This window comes from Syngnathus typhle, linkage group LG4, assembly GCF_033458585.1.
Source record: "Syngnathus typhle isolate RoL2023-S1 ecotype Sweden linkage group LG4, RoL_Styp_1.0, whole genome shotgun sequence".
In the NCBI taxonomy this organism is placed as follows: Eukaryota; Metazoa; Chordata; class Actinopteri; order Syngnathiformes; family Syngnathidae; genus Syngnathus; species Syngnathus typhle.
Window position 1 is genome coordinate 16,217,288 of NC_083741.1, and position 18,887 is coordinate 16,236,174.

Sequence of the window (18,887 nt, forward strand, 5' to 3'; positions counted from 1 at the left end):
AAGGGGGGGTAAGGGGGAGAGTGGGGGCTCAGATATTGAAATAATGGTCTCCCCTCATAAAAGCTTTGCACTAGACTGCAAATCTTAACTTAAGACCACCTTGTCTGCCGCCCCTCAGAGAGCTTCCAAGCAGACTTCCGTTTTAAAAGTTACACACCTTTTATAATCAAGTCAGAACCTTTTTGAGGTCGCCCACGCGGAAGATGTAGTCGCCTATTTTTGCACAGACACTTTTTGAGATGTGTGTGTGAAGGTGGGCTATAGTGTCTCAGCTCATCCAACTGTGAGATGCTCCTTTCCCCATACGGCTATCATCTCACTAATGGTGTTTGTATCTGTTCTCCATAGGAGGCAAATGAAGCTTTTAAGCCAGATGGATGGAGAGAAGGGTGAGGAAGCCTTCCCACTGAAAAGATTAATTGACTTTCTGCACGATGTCACTTATCCTCTGACTGGTGAGTGCTTCCGTGCTCGGGCTATGAAATAAAATCATTGTTACTTGCAGCAATTTGCATGGTGGAGAGTGAAGGCAAAAATCGGAGAACCCACGTTGTGCAGGTCTATCTACCAATGTATTTGCAGAAGATGGCTCATCTTGTTTCTATAACTTCAAGCATGGATTTGGTTGTGATAGATGAAACCGATGTAACGATGCACAAAGACTAAGGTTCCCCACCCCCACCATGCCGTAGATTCCGTCACCACCCACAGCTGCACAGACTTCTCCTGTCACGGTGATAATCTCTTTGTCACCATCCGTCTGTTGCAGATTTGTACGTCTGATTCGGTGAATGTCCGAGTGGCTGGTCTGACTTCAGTGCCACAGGATGTTCGTGGCACTATTTCTGTGTGTGTGTGTGTGTGTGTGTGTGTGTATGTGTGTGTGTGTATCACTGCCATAGGTGGTGGGATCTGCATCCCTGTCAAAATGAGTAACTGTCCAGATTTACACTAGAATATTAAGGGCATAAACTATGTTGCCTGAGAGGTGACAATTTTTTCAAGGCTAGAATTTGTAGGCCCTCAAAGACTGCAACAAGTCTTCAAACCAGAAAGAAACCAAAACTTCTACCACGTAAGAAGTATTTCCTTGGAAATGCGTTATATCTTCTTAATTGAGCTAGCTAATTTCAAGAACTGTTAACAAATTCACTGAATTTACGAGAACATTTCTCCTTTTAGCTTACTTTAAGAAATTTACGCTAATAATGATAAAAAATAGCTAAGAAATAACTATCAAAAACTATCCTAAAAACAAACGATTTGGACTTGATTCAGGACATTACAGTAGAAAGCGATATAAGTGAAGAGCGCCTTTAACCAGATTCAGTCAGATAAATATGGAATTAACATTGAGAATATGAAAGGCATTGCTTGGATTAATTACTGGTTGAAAGTTTTTGTTTTTCTTCAAGCTCCTTTTCCCTTCCTTTGCCTTTCATTCCCTCGGCTGATGACACCTTCTGTTGTTTGCTCTCCCCTTGTCACTCCACTGCAATCATCCTCGCAGGGGGCCTTGTCATCTCTATCTACTCATATCCTCCACTCCCATTCGCTTGGAGCACTACTGCACTTAAATGTCAGGCTTGATGAGCCAGCCACACCCACCTGCCACATCAACTCAGAGCCCGCTAAAAGCTTTTATGGAAGCAAGTTTGAGCCCGGTGGTTGATACAAATTAAAGACTTGCTTCTTCTTTTCTTTTTTGAGAGGCATCTTGGCAGGAAAGACAGAACTTTTGCAAGGAAATCAAATGTGGGCCTGAGAGTGTTACTGGTTGCCATCTAGTGGCTTCAGGTGTTGAACATAAGTAAAAGTTATTTTCTTTATAATGCAATCTGTAGCATCTTACTTGAGGTATTATGACATTTGCATGACAGAAAACATGTCCTTTCATTAAAAAAAAAAAAAAAGGAATAATAAATTGAAATGTAACTAAGTAGTGCAAATTTGTTACGGCTCAGATGGTATTTTTTAGTTTTTTATTTAATTTAACAGTTGAATAGTATTGAGCATTGTTTAAAACAATGATGTATTATTTTAAAGAGAGACATATAGAATGTAAACTATCCATCCATTCTCTGAACCGCTTAGTCCCCACGGGGGTCGCGGGTGTGCCGGAGCCTATCCCAGCCGTCATCGGGCTGTAGGCGGGCGACACCCTGAACCGGTTGCCAGCCAATTGCAGGGCACACAGAGACAAACAACCATTTGGACTCGCACTCACACCTAGGGACAATTTGGAGTGCTCAATTGGCCTACCAAGCATGTTTTGGGATGTGGGAGGAAACCCACGCGGGCCCGGAGAGAACATGCAAGACCAATGTAGCAATTTCCTTAAAGTTGTAGGAAATATATATCAATTTTTCAATATCTCTTTAGTTCTAGTTCCTGATTGTAATATGGCTGATACTGATATCAGCACCAACACCTGGTATCGGCACTCGCCCAGCCCTAGACTCACCATACAAACACACAAATCCATATGAAGAGACATAATTAAGACAAATACTACTATTTGCAATCATATTTTTTATTTGTAAAACTTTGGCATGTTAACCAACCATTTAGATGATTAGCCAGGTATCTACACCCATAAACGGATGGATGATACAATATGTACACTCTGCCCGCACAATATTTACAGTCTCAATGCTTGCTCCTCGCTATACATCATTCATTATACACAACTGAACCTCGTCCAGGTGATTTAGTGCAACCATATGTGCAGCCTAAAGAAATGAACAATATTTACAGCATTACCTCAAACATGTTTTGACTGATAAAACATATCAGTCGTAACCAGCTTTATGCGACCTGACTCAACTGTGCAGTGCAAATTGTTTCATTCAGATTCTTGTATTCACTAACTGGCACAATCTAACGGCATTCAATCCAAGAGTATATAAATATTTTTATTCATCATATTTTTCCACCATAAACATTTTTAGTCCACCTTTTGGGGTCGGTGAGATATCATTAGATTGCACTGGTGTACCTACGACTATGTCTGACGGATGTATAATGAAAATTTGACTACAACAGCATTGATGTATCACTACGATTGTATTTATAGGAGATGATTATTGTGTGAATGTTGAACTACATTTCACTGCACAGCAAAGGGTGCTACTCATTTGCAAAAACAGCTTCAATTTTACCTCGTGCAATTAGCATCTTATATAGAAATGTTGGACACTCATTTATTTGGCTTTCAAAGCTACAAGCAAACAGAAGCTTAAATGGCAGCAATCGTTGATCACACACAGAAGAATTTCAGGTTGGTTCATTCTAAAAAGGTTTGCTATGAATGTGGTGCTCGCTGTCGAGCCATGCTGACTACTTGTAAGCCGAGTAACAATGTCATAAAAAAACACGACACCAGTTGGATGAATGTAATACCTTCACAGCTACACTGGTCCATAAGACAGGAGTGACTACTTTTTGTTTTGGACTGTAGGAGTCCTAAGCTGCAGCTAAGGAGTACAACCACAAATACACCATCAAAGGATCTGAGCTTGTTGTTACTGCACTGATGACGTTAACTCAGTTCACTTTGAAATATATACATTTAACGAAGCAAAGAGTGTGGATTGAAGTAAGTAAGCATGAAATGCTGAGTGGCTACTTTTATTGATTTGCCTATCAGATCAGGTCAGCTACTGAACCAAATGGATGGTGATTAAGCTGCAGCTCACTCCACGTTTGATTACTGAGCCATACAAGACCAAACAATAGTAAAACATTCACATTGAAGAGATTTCCTTGGAAATATGTATTTTAACACTGATTTGTCAATTAAAGCATGGCTTGTCCAATGTCATTTGGTTTTAATTATTAGAAATATATTTTCACTGGACACATATGAAGTACAAGATGTTCTACATCATTCCCTCACTCATACAGCATACTGAAGCTGCAAAGTATCCAAAATATTTGAAACATCTCTTTGTATGCAGCTCAGTGCATTTGCATTTGCATTTGCATGCATTTGTGCCTTATGAAGAGCCCAGTGTGTGTCCTCTTTTAAAATGGCAACTGTGAGCAAACCGGCACATTTGACAAAGGCCACTGCGACTATAGTATTTGGAACCAGAATTTTAGACATCTAATTCCAGAGGCAAGCATGAAAGAGATTCTTAGGGAACTATTTATAAATCACATTATACTGCCTTATCTACCCCTTTTCTTTAAGGTCTGAATGAATGACTGTACTCCCAACTTTCTTCATTTCTCTCCGCTGAGCCAAGCTGGAGGACTGAACAGGTTCTAGGACCGGAGCTGGAGTACAACGCCTCAAGGCTGAATAGGTGGCGGACAGCGCGCCCTGTTGGATGGAAAGATGACACATAATAAACATCAATAAATGGTAAACAGCGTCACCTAACGGACACAAAAAACATGGCGTCTGCATATTGACACAGTAGTTTGAGTTGTGACTGTAAATTGGCTTTTGAGGTCTATGGCTGGTGAGACACTGACATTAGAGTCAGATTTACAAATTTATAAAAAGAAATGTGTATTTGCCATTAATTATCAGGCTGATACTAAAAACTGATATTGTCTGGGCTGATGTTTGTTTGCTCAGCTGTTATAAGAGGACATAAAATAAGAACTACCTTAACAGTGAGCATATCTTGTCTTTTGAGGACTTTATCAGAGAGCTGGTCTCTCCCCACAATCCAAGGATGGCGAAGGACCTAAAAAGAAAAAAACAAGTTTCATCGTAATTCCATCGCCTTATTAATACACTAACAAACATGCATATTTGTGATAAAGGAAATAGAAATCATTTTCAGTGCTTTTTTTATATTTTACAAAATGTACTAAACAGCCACAATATTGGAAATAATACACTTGCATGCATACCCCTGAGGAAAAAAAAAAAATCTGACTTTAAAAGGTAATGCTGAATTGACTTCACTATCAGAGAAGTATTTTGTAATCGTAATGTTGATTGTTGATACAGCTCTAAAATGGTGCTTTCTTGTCATTTTATTTGGTAGTGGTTGAGGTGAAAAATTCAAATTACCTGAGGGGCAGTCAGGCGTTGATGGGGGTCAACATGGAGCATCTTAGTCACAATATCCTGTTGAACATACAGACACATTCACAGTTATGTTGGATCGACCCACGAAGTAGAAGCAGTGTTTGTGTATGGATGTAAAATAAGCACAAACCTTGGCAGCGTCTGACACCAAGTCCCAGTTACCTCCGCTTATGATGAATTTACCACAACCAATTTGAGCGAGAATTTCCTCTGCTGAGTCTTCAGGACTGCTGGCAAATGGACTGAAACTTAAGGGGACATAGGAGAGTGAGATTAGGGGCACTGAAGTCACTGCAGGAACTTGTCACCTTACCCAGCAATCATGGTGTACAGCAAGATTCCCAAGCTCCAAATGTCACAAGCAGCATCATAACCCTGCTTCTTTAGAACCTGCCCACAAAAAAGACAAAAACGCATGCCCAAAGAATCCCAAGTGTCATCTAAATCTTTACTTTAATTTTACCTCCGGTGCCATGAACGTTGCTGTGTAACATGGGGTCATCAGTAAGCCATTTTCAGCTCGCAGCTGTTTGGCAAAACCGAAATCGCATATCCTGATGCATTCTGGGAGTCCTCTGTCATCACAGTAGCAAATGTTGCTGGGTTTCAGATCCCTATGCACAACCTGAAAAAGGCATCTAATCATTTGGGAATTTTCTCGAACAATCACTCCAAGGAGAGAAACAAACAAGCAATATTTTGTAGCTGTTGCATTAATCTTACCCCCTGGGAATGTAAATACTCCACAGTCTTGGTCAGTGTGCAGATGATGTCGGACGCATCTTTCTCTATGAAATTTGGCACGGTCAAAACTCTGTCAAGCAGCTCACCTCCTCTCAACAAATTCTGAACCAGGTATACACGTTGGCCATCATCAAACACCTAAAGATGTGAGCATATACACAGATTAATGTCAAAGTAATGAAAGAAAGAACTCCAAAATTGAATTATATGTTGCGTCAATTTAGATTCAGATTTCACATACGTCCTTCAATGTGTTGATATTGGGATGCTGTCCATATCTTAGAAGAATCTCAATCTCTTCAGATGGATCTTTCCTTCCTCTATCAATAATCTGCAAATCAGAATCACTCATCAGCATGTCCACAAAAAGCACGATTTATTCATATTTAATTTTTTTGCAAATACATTTCTTGTGATGGTAGAAAGCGGTTTCGAAGGCCACAATCTAATGACGATGATTATGGCTACCACAAGTGGTATGCTGGCACCCTCTAGTGGTAAGTGGAAGACTGATGCTTTGATTGTCAGTCACACATTTATGTTACACTTTTTCAGAAGAATATGTTTTTGTGCATAGTTACATAGACACACCTTTGAATTCCCACTCTATGTTTACCTTCACTGAATATTCCACAGCAGTCACTCTATGAAGACATCTCTTGTAGACTGAGTTGGTTGCCTGGCCTAATTCCTCCTTCAACTCATAAATGTCACTGAAGGCCACATCACCTCGGAGATGCTGCAGTTATACACACACATGCATGATTATTTGTAATAATAGACTGAGAGGGTCATGGTGTGGCTTAACTGTGTACCTTTGCAATCGGATTAATGGTGTTGCCCTCCTGGCGGGCAGGCAGAACGTTGGCCACACTTGGTTCTTGACTTTGATTGGTGGCAACAAAACTGAAACCACGGAACAGCTGGTGTGTGTTTGCACTGGGTGGGATGCCAGGAGAGTCTACATTGGCAAAGATGTACAAGACCACATGTAGAAGCAGACACCTTGGTTTTTAACTCATTTTGGTTTATAATGTGACTATATAAGTATGTTTTGCGGTTACCAGTGGGTGTTCTGGAGGTGAACTCCGGGTCAAAGTGAAAAGTGTCCTCGGGTCTTCCAATGGTTGGCTTGAATGGTGGCCGAATTTCTTTCCTGTACAATTTCTAAAATGAAACAATAATTAAATTAGAATTACAATGACACATTTGACCCTGAAATTGAATATTGAAAATGACAGTGTATAATGGGTTTCTATTATATATATATATATATAATCTTAATAGGTTTCATTTTATTCTCACCTGACACCACCGCCCTTCAATTAATACAAATAAAAAGTGTAATACTTCACTTTTCCTATAGGTGTCTCTACTTAATAGAAAATGCCTCACTGAGCCTTATACCGAACAAAGGGTGCCTGACTGCCACAGCCACTTGCTCTCAGTGTTGGTTGACAATACACAGCAAATAAAAATCTTTATTGTGCAATCTAGTGATACTAATTGTGACAGCAAAGAGGTCGCTGAGTGAGATCTATAAGGTTATAACCTCGCTCACAGATGATCAAACAACCCTACTAGAATGGCCATTAACGCTAATAGGATTAGTACGTTACAATATAATTTGGGGGACTGGCACAAATGGGAGGTAAATGGTTCTGTTAGATGTCTAGTGGCGAGCTCTTAGCTGCGGCATGTAGTGTACAGCTACGTATCATATAAAAAATAGTGGTCATCATATACAACATGTTTTTAAAGTCACCTGGCATCATACAATTTTACACATGTGCATGTCTTAACATTGCATACTAAAATGTCAGCGCACTCACATTCCACTTGATCGATGCAAAGAAACAATGACTCTTGATTTCATCCACCCCATCTGGTCCTGCACCTGTGAATCACACATTTATTGTAATGTTGTTTTTTTTTTTCCAGGGTTGCCGGGTGTTGAAGTCTATCCAGCCGAGACCTGGAGCCTAGACTAAATCACACGGTAAATGTAAAGTATCATAACATAAGGTCTAAATGATTTTAATGGACACAATACCTAGACGGTTAGCAGGGTTCCTCTTGAAGAGTGCTCTTAATAAACTCTGCACCTCAGGACTAAGGAACTGTGGCATCCCCAACTTGGCCCTTCAAAAACATAAAAAGAAACATTCAACTTTCCATAAATGAAGTCATGTTGCTGTTCTTCTTCAGGCCACAAACTAATTAAATGAAAACGAGAGCACCGCTCTGTTTTTCTTTTGTGTGCTTCATTTTGTCTCTTCTATTACGAGACATGTTTTATTAACAGTCAATTCCAATTGACAGTCAGTTAATCAACTAATTTATTCTCATCCCTAATGAAAACAATACTAAGTGTACCACTACTTGAGAAAAACTCTCAATGACTAAAAGGATTTAATCTTACTTTAGAATAAGGGCCATTGTTTCTTTACGATCTTTTCCTTGGAATGGCAACGATCCTGTCAGCATCTCAAACTGCAAGACACACAAATACATTTCAGAACAAATTGCACTTGGTGCTAATGTACAACAAGAGGGCTAAAAGAAAAAAAAACAAATGTTACCATTAAGACCCCAAATGACCACCAGTCAGCGCTTTGTGTATGCCCCCTCCTGTTCACCACCTCTGGAGCCATATACTCTATGGTTCCACAGAAGGAATAGGCTCTTTTGTCATGGTCGATTGCTTCCTTACTCAAACCAAAGTCTGGCGGCAGAGAAATGGTCCACGTTTAGAAGGAGGGGCAAGAAAAAACAACAACGTCAAGGTAGGCACACTTGGATGTACTTACCGGTTATCTTTATATGTCCTTCTTCATCCAGAAGAATGCTGTCGAGAAAGATGAAAATTGATACATAAATAAAAAAAAAAGAAATGACCGAGCAATCACATAAACATAACCTCCATTGGCTGTGACAGCAAAAGAAATGTGCTTATACTTTTCAGGTTTGAGGTCCCTGTAGATGATTCCCAAGCTGTGCAAGTGGTCCAATGCCAAAGCCAATTCTGCAAGGTAAAACTTGACATCCTCTTCTGTAAACATCACCTGGAAGAAAAAAAGAATAGACATATCAAAAAACATCCAACGCAGTGGCACTGCAGGGAGAAAATATGCTAGAGTATAGTCTTGGGAACTTTCTTAAATCTGTGTTCTACACAAACGTGGCTTGACATTGTTTGAACCTGACAAAAACCAAACTAACCTCTTTTGATAGACGAGTGAAAAGGTCTCCCCCTCGGAGGAAGTCTAGGATTAGGTAGAGCTTCCCTTCTGTCTGGAAGGCTACACACAGACACGCACGCACACACGCACATACACACACACCAGATATGACACATCGGGGCTTAACAACTGCGATAAGGCTTTAGGATAATCACAGTGTTATTGCTCAGCACGTATTTAGAGTTGAAAAGGTGAAAAAGTGAGCCTGTTCCAACGTAGTAAATTTGTTAAATAACAGCTTTGAGTAAAACATATCACTTTGAAACATTGGGTTGGCGAATTAAACAGAGTTTACCGTAGTGCAGTTTGACTATAAATGGGTGGTTGACCTCTGCCAAAATGTCTCTCTCCATCTTGGATCGCACACGGTCTCGAACTTAGAAGGGGAGATGAAGAGATTTGACATAAACATCCTTCTGGTAAATCTGCATTGCATTTACTTGATTTAAAAACATATATATGTATTTCATATTTTTAGAAGAAAAATCACTGAAATCACTTCTAGAGTCCCTTTAGAAGTCATTTGCAACCCTACCTTTAAGCGTGGCTTTTTTCAGGACTTTCATTGCATACAGTTGTCCTCTGTCCACCCCTCTGATCTTTCGCACCAAAAATACCTGAAAATGATCAAGTTCATCCATCAGCGTTGTCAGTAATACATTATCACTGATGGAGTGGTAGAGCGTTGTTTGAGACGTCAGATTTCCAATATGTACCTTTCCATAGGATCCCTGTCCAAGCACCTTGAGTAGCTGGAACTGAGACGGGTCAGCTTTCTCAAAGCCTTCTTTAACATGGTGGCTGATGTCTATCTCCTTGAGTATGCTGTCATCCTGGCAGAAGAAAACAGAATTGCAGCCATTTTTGTTATTGTTAAAGTATAAGAGCAGAATTGCAGAGACACAAATTTCAAGGGTAAACTGGAAGAAAGGTTTTGGCCTATTCATGCAGAAACATATTTATAAGGTTTTGTCGGTGTTAGTTTATGCCGAAGATGTTTGAAGGTCAGCGCTCTTGTGTTCCTCATAAATCATTCAACCATGAATTTTACAGAACTTGTTTTGTGCACCGGGAACAGTTCCCAGTACATTGTGCAAGTTCCAAAGTGAGGCATAGAATTTTGAAAAATGTGTTGATAAGATAAAAAATCAAAATGAGCAGAGCCGTGTGGTCCATGAATGGCTGATAAGGAATCCATTTGTTAAGTGTGTCCTTGCATCAGAATATGTCTTTAAGGAAAAACCTAGCACATTGAAGCCCCAAATGTAAGACTGCCATAATGAAAAACCAACATGCATTTGAATTTTCATTACCAGGTGAAAGCTAACAATGATGCATCAAGGGCCATTGACCTCAAATGTACACAGACGGTGAAGCATAAAGCCTTTTTTCAGCTTATTCAGTCAGTTTAATCGAGCACATGATTACGTGCCAAACTGCACTATAGCACATTTGTTCAAACTGAACTGGATGGATCACATTTTGATGGATCCTGGTATGCATTTATGAAAAGGAATTGACAGTTACCAGTTACAAAAAAGACATTGCTAAAAATGGAGAAACATTGCAAAACCAAGCATGTTTGTATTTGGTAAAAAACTCATAACAGTTATGGATGATAACTTTGAAACTATAGACCCAACACAAATGTTTTGTTTAGCATCTAAATAAGCTCAACCACCATCTACTACAGATCACAGCTGACAGCCTCATGCATGGACTAAATGGACTAACATGACGCTTACAAAGACCATCAGGGCAAAATCAGATGCAAAAAGGAAACTTAACTTTTGTGTATCACAAGAGGTTTTCAGTAACAGTGGCAACGTAAGATGCCTGACCTCTGGCTTCAGCAATTGTTAACGAATTCATATATACTGTAAATCCGTGGCCCCATGTTGCTGTTGTTAAATGCTTCCGCCATGTTAAAGAGGAGTTTCCCTTAGCCACTGTTGTTGAAGTGCTTACTCATGTCAGGATCCTTTGAGCCCAAGGAGAACTAATTTTAAAACTCTGGTATTGTTCTCCTAAATGCAAATTTGCCTCTCTGGCCTTTTCTTGCAGGTGCATGAATCATCCAAGCATCATATTACTTACTGACACTGACCGACAACCTAGCAGGTAAATGGACGAGTAAATATCTTTATTTATATAGTGCTTTCACAACGGCATATAAAACATTTGCAATAATACAACAATATTAACTATATGCTTTGTTGTTTGAAGCAGTTATAGATGAAGATGAGCGTTTTTCATCTATTTATATAACAAAATACAAAGTGAGCCGCTAAACAACATGCTGCCACCCTGTCCGGCCGGCTCTGATCTGTTTGGGCTATAAATAGACCTCCCTTGCCGTGGTATCCACTGAATCAATCTGTCTGAATCCATTTATCTATCAAGCCGCCTGCCCGCTGGTTTGCTCATCTGACTGAGTGCATTCCCGAGACGCCTGCCTCTCTCTCGGGCAAAGCAGCGTCCAGCTGAGGTGTCCTGGACCCCCCGGACAGGCAACGACATTGGTGACACAGCAGCAGCAGTGACCTCACGCCACATTCCATCCCACAACAAACCAAAGGACACACAGCACTACCATCTGCATAACAGTTTTTGAAAATCCAGCCATACAATGAACATTGTAAACACCTTGAGCTCATGTCATTAAGATGATCTACAACATACCTACACATTTTGACGGTAATATTATGGGTATTATACACACACACACACACACACACACACACACACACACACACACACACACACACACACACACACACACACAGGCGCGCACACGCACGCACGCACACACATACGCACACGAATACACACACGCGCACAATGTTTTGTTATATATTAAAAACACTTTTGAATTTTAAAACTATTGCTGAGTAACTTGTTAAATTTGTTCACATTGTCATCAATTATATGGTCACAGTGTGAAATTGCACAAATAGTGAAAATGTCTTCACTTTGTCATGTTTTAGGTTGAAAAGCCCTGTAATGCACAGGAAGCAGGATCATTAAAACAAATGACCAATGTAAGTACACTGTACAATACAGCCAATTAAACAATGCACTAATCGATTGTACAGTTTGTGCCAGACAGGCCTCTATTTTCCCTTATAAATTTTGGCATGCACATGAGCGCACGTCACGCATTATAGGATCCTTTCCGATCAAAACGTGGTTTACTGCACCTGCAGGCTACAAATGTGACCCACCTCCAGCTGACAGAATCCCGTCGCGTTCTTGTTCCGGGCGGCCTTGTTCTTCAGGTAGATGGAAAACCATCTCTTCACAGTGAATTTTCGCGTGCTGGTGTCCATGGCAACGATCAGACCTGCGCATCTGTTCCCTTCGCGAAGGACATGTCTCCGTGTGGAGGTAAACGCGCACGGGCGATCGGATTTGATGGTGCGTCTAATAGCGAGGCGATTCCTCCGCTTGTCCCGTCATGACGCGGTCGATGTGGCGTTTGAATTTCGCCATTATTTCCATACAACCCGCAATCGCCTTCTCACCTACTGTTTATCTCAGAGCTTCCGTATCGTTTTCTATGCGAATGAAGGACAGGTGAACCGGTTAAATCGAGTGTTGGCTATGAAGGGGTGAGGTGCAGCCTGACATCAGTTGCCCATGCGTGTGTTGATCCTCACCCTCCTCTTGCCGCTTCCCTCTTCCTCCCAACAGCATGCAGCAACAGCTGGCGAGATCACGTGGTGTCACCTTGTTTGTCTCCCATCGCATCCTTTCTCATTTAACCTCACTCTGATGGAGGCAAAAATTGAGCGCAATGATTCTGAAAGCAGGATGTGGGAAAACAAGTCGGAACAGAACAACCAATGGAAAATGTGACATGCTGTGGAGGACATCGATCTTTCAAATCAATACTGATTGATTGAATTATGCAGCGCTGTCCTTCGAGTGCGCGTGTACGTGCATGGATCTGTCATATCAGCAGCTTTGCATAGCTGCAGTGTTACATAAGAAGGGGTGGGAGGTTATGCTGTGAATGAATTTTGCACTCTACCTGGGTCAAGTGACCAAAGCAAAATCCATTTTTTAGAATTTGATTTTGTTAATACCATTACCACAAAACAGACCAGCAGCAAAAAGTATTAACCTTGGCCGTGAAGGGTATGTGGGATTATAATTCACAACATATTTTCCTATCTCATCCAAAAACAGCAAAATGAATTCTGAACATGTTTCGGATTCTACCCAAAAATACTGCAGAGTATTGTACGGCATTTCTCTAATGTTAGTCATAAGATGCAGTCTGCTGTGTCGTATGGAGTAGATTCAGGATTATGGACATGGCGTCTCTGTATAGATAGGATTAAAGCTCTGTAAGGAGATCACAATATTAATATACATGCAGAAAGACAGGCTGAAATACAGCATCAGCGCAATACAGCTACTCAGTTGCTACAACAATCTAATGAGATTGGATCCACAAGAGGTGGAATCATCAAGTCTGCCATTGCAAAGACGATGCTTAAATTTGACATTCATGTTGTTACAAGGGAACCAAAAATAGAAATCCATCCGTTCTCTATAACCACATATCCGATGAGGGTTACGTTAACAATAGAAGCACTTTGTTAAATACATATCTTTTGGATATTCCCAAACAAAACTGAGCATTATTTTCCCGGTAATGTAACCTTTCTTGAAAAGTTGTGTTGGTGCACATGCAGAATTGGTACAGTAACAGAAGACAAAACTCACACACAAAATGAATCATATTTTTTTATTGAAATTCAACATATTCTGATGATTACTTCCCATTATGCATTTACATTAAAAATAAAATGGCACCATAAACAACTGAGAACCATAGCAAATCTTCCTCTGCACGCTGTTCCCTGAAAGTTGCATTACAATCCTAAAACAGTAGCGTATGATTCCAATAAACTTGCTCTGCCCCAGAATAACATATTTTATGTCACACTAAACTAAATCATCATTGCTGCTCTTAAATCATTGCATTCGACAAACACAGTCTATTATATAAGACAACGCCATAGATTTTAATGCTGTTAGTGTAAACAACCTAAAATAGATAATGGTTGGATATAAAAGCAATTTTTCACATACTGAAAAGACATAACTCAACAAAATGAGACTTGTTGTGCAATACAATAAGTTAAAAAAAAATAAACTACTGTGGCGCAATTATATCGATATTATAAAGAAAAAGCGGAAGCTCATTGATTTATTAGCATGGGTTCAACCTATAAACAGGCAGATGAAAAACGAAAATCGTTTTGGTATTGACTACAAGTATTGCAGGAGAATAAATTGGAGTAAGCATTCCTATTTCAGTCCGTGTGCATTGTGACTTGCTTGACATCAGTACAGTTAACTGTAAAAGTATTTTTGTGTACTGTATGTATACATTTGTCAACGCTATAGTGTTGTAGTGTTTGCTTTTTAAAGAGGTGGATAGTAAACTGGTGTGTCTTCATCACAGACACTGTATGGAGAGGAAGAGATCTCTTTCTCACAATCCAAGAGGGAGAAGTCGGGGCTGAAACAAATCTCGATCTGAGCCAAAACCTGCACATCGCCATTCTGAAAAATGCATCAAATACTGAGGTGAACTCAACACACTGTGAAATAAATTTGTGTAGATTCCAACATTCATTTAAGACGCTCATACCTTCGATGGATGGACACATTGTATCTTAGGTGTGACGCCATAGAAGTTTTCTATGACTGCTTCGATTTGAGAAAACTACAAAATGAAAAATGCCATGCCACATCAAACAAAAACAACACAAATATAGAGTACATCCTGAAATAATGATGCTCTAGTCTCGATTTGCGCGCAAATTTACGTTTTCGCAAACCAAGGTTAGTTATCAATCTGTTGTATGGAAGGCAACAAGCAAGGTTAATTGTGGCTTCTGCCATTGAGTGGAAGAGTATTTCATAGTTTTGCTGTCGCAATGTGTCAGTGGCAAGAATACCTGCAGATGAGCAAAGATGTATATTTTGTAGTAAATAAAACAGTCTAAGACCATGTCAGGTCAGACCAATTATTGAAAAATGGATAATTTGGATCACAGTTGCAGGCAATTATTGTTCTACACTTCTCCATGTGATGCATTCCAATACAATATGCTGTAAACAAAAACACTTACTTTGTAATATTTTTCAGATGGGATAATGTCAAATTTCCTCAAGATACTACAATGACAAAGACAGAAATAGAATTATATTGTGGACATTATCAAATGACATATAAATGTTTTTTGGCAGTCTGCGAGTTTTCAGTACCTATCCAAGTCCAGTTTATGGTACAGTTCCAGTGCCTTGCTGAAGTACTTATGTTGACTGTTAAGCGCGGGTGCTTTGGCAGCACATGTGCCATGTTTGGACCATTCGTACTTCCTGTAGCCATAGAATTTAGCATTTACTTTCCGGAAGTACAATAAGTCATACACACCCAAACACACAGTGATGAACTGTCTACAAGTAAATCATTTCAATAGGTGGATTCTGATTAAAAAATAACTATTAAAGAAAACAAAAACCGAATTACTGATCTTCTTACCAAAATCCAGATGATGCAGGTTTCAGTAAGTCAGGCCAAGACTTCTCCATGTCTGGGAGCAAGTCCTAAAAATAAACAAGAGTATTATTATTATTATTATTATTATTATTAGTAGTAGTAGTAGTAGTAGTAGTAGTAGTAGTAGTAGTAGTAGTAGTAACACTTCCAAACGAAAAGAAAATACCTTTATTTCAGATGTGTTGAAATGCCATGATGCATTACAAAGAGCGCCTTTGTTAGGCCTGCAAAATTACAATATACATTTAATGTGACACATCAGTAAGGTTTCCTTACCTTGGAAAAGGAGAAGCGTGCACTAATGCATTTTTTGTCATATTTCTGCATAACAATTATGAGAAATGGGCCATTTATAGACATAGGAAGTAATTTTATGACACACACACATACCAGAGTCCATGCAGTGTCCAGTAGGTGATGTTAGGATGATGACAGGCCTCCACCTGGAATTTATCACAAAAATCTGATCTCATCACCTGCATTACACGTTCATAGCAAACCACACAATTAACAGAGAACAATACAAAGATACATTCATCTGATGAAAGAAAAACAGCACCCTCTGGACTGCATGGTGTCACAATCAAAAGCACAGCAGCCTCATGACTGAAACGTCACACGACCCCACAAGCTTCAAAGTTGAGTCAGTGGAAAAAAACGGCCATAAAAAATAAGCAACACTTGTTGCTGAGATTAAAAAGGTAAATGATTCATGGATTTGCATTTTAGGAGTTGCCTTAATACAATGAACATGTTTTCTACTTAAAGGCTGAAAGAAACTCACAGAACAGAAAGTGTTGGGCCAGTGGTGGGTGAGGATGAGTTTGGTCCACATGTGTCTAGGGGAAAAATCAAACATGTATGCCACAGAGACAATTCTTAATAAATTTACTGAACATTAACAGACAAGAATACAGTGAATGTTGTCCCCCCCCCCCCCCCCGGTACTTACGGGGGGGATATAGCAAAGGCAGAGACTGCTGCCAGACAGAACAGAAGAGGATACCTCAGACTCATGTTGAATCTAAAGATACAAGAAAAACTGTGAATGAATAATTGTTGATCACTGAATATCAGCTCCTGCACCAACCATCTGAGGAAACGCTAAAACTGATTAATTCAATGTTTACTTGAGTCCTATTATTCCAAAGTAACTACTCTTAAGCACATTTCTTGGCTACTTTACTCACATCTGTTGATAAACAATAACTGAATCTTTGCACTACGCATTTATTTTCCTCAACAAAAACATATTACAAATGAAAACGGGCTGTGCAATTTGCAACAACAATAATAATTATTATTGTTATAACCCTAAACCTAACCTAACCCTAAAACTGCTGGTACTAAACTGATCTATTATTTTAACCATTTGTTTAAAATAAAATACCAGCAGTTTATCTGCATTTACAAAGACAACGATGTTCAGACATGACGATAACTCATTACATTTATTGCCCAGAATTTACAAGCGCAGCTCAAAGTCCAACGTCAAAATGCAAGATACATAATGCATGAAATCGAAAAGTTTGATGACTCACTGCAATGCATACTGATGCTTCACGTAGAACAACTTACTTTGTCCGATGTTGGGAAATTGCTTTGTGAAGGCTGCCGATTTCTGTCAGCTCATGTTCGCGTGCGACACGGAGATGTTGTCACAGGACGAGTGCGGTTGTTGTTTACGTTTCGCATGTACTTCCGTTTCCTACTGGTTGAGCCAATCACGAGTGCCGTCGACCACACTCATGGTCACGTGATAAATGATCAATTTGTCACTCCCTTTATGAACCGCAAAGTGTCTGGGGACGTAACATTATCTGCACTGATTTAGTCCAAAAGAAAAAGGGCTGCATCCCTCAAACTATTTTTTAAAAATACGAATGGGTTTTGTATGTTTCATTTATGATTATATTTTGCAGTGTCACAATTCAGATGGTCAACTGACTATATTTAATGGGTCTGCAAATGGTCTCTTTCACTAATTCATGTTCATCAGACAGGCTTGATTAAGTGTATGAATTGCCATGGGGCTGTTATTAAATTAATGAGTCATTATGATCTAATGCGAAAAATTAAGCTTGTCAGGAGAGCACAAAAAGGGAAACATTCACTGAGCTACAATCTGTCAGCAGGGACCGGAAGAAAATTACCACCACTTAGCTACCACTGAGCTTTGACTTACCAACTTGTCACTGTCTGCCAGCAACATTATGTGCCACAAATAGAACTGGGCTTTATTGTCACAGTTCCAGCCAACAGGGCCTCCTTTTTACTCAATTTAGAGATGTCAATTAATCTCAACTTGTCACATATTGAGATTCTTTTTTTTTTTTTTTTTACAATAGTTCAAGATGAAGTAAACAAAAATAAATCTGGACCATTGGTAATTAGTAATGAGTGATATTAGTCTCGTGTGAAGTCTTTTTCATAGGTTACTTACCATGTCAGGAATAGAGCAAACTGTAACTGTAGCTTGTTTTATAAATAAGCACTGGCTGAGCTTCAGCATGCAACACACTAGTAAGACAAATCAGTCGAAAGATCCCAGCCTACACTACAGCATTACGTTGGCCTAATGCCATAATTGCCCAAGTCATTGTTACTTGACACATTACATCTGTGCGTTGTAGATTCTCATTCAGCCAGGTCAAGGTGCACCACAAAATTTGAATGGAAGCAACTGGACTTTTCTTTTTGTACAATTTGTTGTGTTTTCTTGTTTTATGGAAATGTTTTTAAAAAAAAAACAACTTTGATAACTAGGCACCAGTATATTAAATACTGTACAGTAGCTGCCATTACCATATGTCAGAAATTGTTCAAAACGGAAATAAGGCCAAAACAAACATATATAAGCAAGAATCAAAGTATTAATAGCGTTAAGTTGTATTTGTTTGTTTTAGGCAAAAAAATGCACAATTTCACAAAACAAAAGTCATAAATGTCCTGCCTACATGTAGATCCATAGACTTTTTCCTTGTAATATTTAAACTTTTTTCACTGAATTCTCCCATTTATTTTCATTATAGTTCACTAACTTGTTTGAAGCAGTCCGACGTGTAGCTTGGACCATATATTTCCCCCCAACTAAAAATGCATTGGATATTCCTTACAACAATTCTCAGATTCTCCCCATTGTGCAGACCATCTTTCAAGAGTTCATCAGTTTTTCATCACTGGGTGTTAAACTTACATGCCAGAAACAGACGGTGACAATCAAAGCGACGACTGACTTGTTATATTAGTTGTGTGTCTTGAAGGATCC

General features: G+C 39.4%; 2 protein-coding genes and 1 long non-coding RNA gene across 5 annotated transcripts; 1 reads left to right on the forward strand and 2 right to left on the reverse strand.

Annotated features, from left to right (window-relative positions):
* Positions 1–228: 228 nt before the first annotated feature.
* Positions 229–11,812, forward strand: LOC133153267 (uncharacterized). Its single transcript, XR_009714284.1, has 5 exons — positions 229–455; positions 4,196–4,369; positions 7,736–8,826; positions 11,101–11,157; positions 11,440–11,812. It is a non-coding gene; the product is annotated as an uncharacterized LOC133153267 (long non-coding RNA).
* Positions 2,535–12,669, reverse strand: rps6ka2 (ribosomal protein S6 kinase, polypeptide 2). Its single transcript, XM_061277450.1, has 22 exons — positions 12,261–12,669; positions 9,753–9,869; positions 9,572–9,653; positions 9,332–9,412; positions 9,017–9,096; positions 8,753–8,859; positions 8,605–8,642; positions 8,377–8,519; positions 8,217–8,287; positions 7,848–7,936; positions 7,627–7,691; positions 6,859–6,961; positions 6,610–6,755; positions 6,411–6,533; positions 6,036–6,125; positions 5,774–5,932; positions 5,514–5,675; positions 5,364–5,440; positions 5,181–5,298; positions 5,033–5,089; positions 4,620–4,700; positions 2,535–4,327 (listed from the first exon to the last, which is right to left on the reverse strand). Exons 1-22 carry the CDS (start codon positions 12,363–12,365, stop codon positions 4,178–4,180), a joined length of 2,244 nt encoding a protein of 747 aa, XP_061133434.1. The 5' UTR covers positions 12,366–12,669; the 3' UTR covers positions 2,535–4,177.
* Positions 12,670–13,778: 1,109 nt separating this feature from the next.
* rnaset2 (ribonuclease T2) lies at positions 13,779–18,868 on the reverse strand. Of its 3 annotated transcripts, none has more exons than XM_061276364.1 (10): positions 18,816–18,868; positions 16,572–16,643; positions 16,404–16,458; positions 16,010–16,062; positions 15,786–15,843; positions 15,602–15,666; positions 15,325–15,438; positions 15,189–15,234; positions 14,705–14,779; positions 13,779–14,616 (listed from the first exon to the last, which is right to left on the reverse strand). In XM_061276364.1, exons 2-10 carry the CDS (start codon positions 16,634–16,636, stop codon positions 14,476–14,478), a joined length of 672 nt encoding a protein of 223 aa, XP_061132348.1. In that variant the 5' UTR covers positions 16,637–16,643; positions 18,816–18,868; the 3' UTR covers positions 13,779–14,475. The 3 variants fall into 3 exon arrangements, with proteins under 3 accessions (XP_061132348.1, XP_061132346.1, XP_061132347.1); XM_061276362.1 differs by lacking the exon at positions 18,816–18,868 and adding an exon at positions 17,198–17,356; XM_061276363.1 differs by lacking the exon at positions 18,816–18,868 and adding an exon at positions 17,161–17,271.
* Positions 18,869–18,887: the final 19 nt, after the last annotated feature.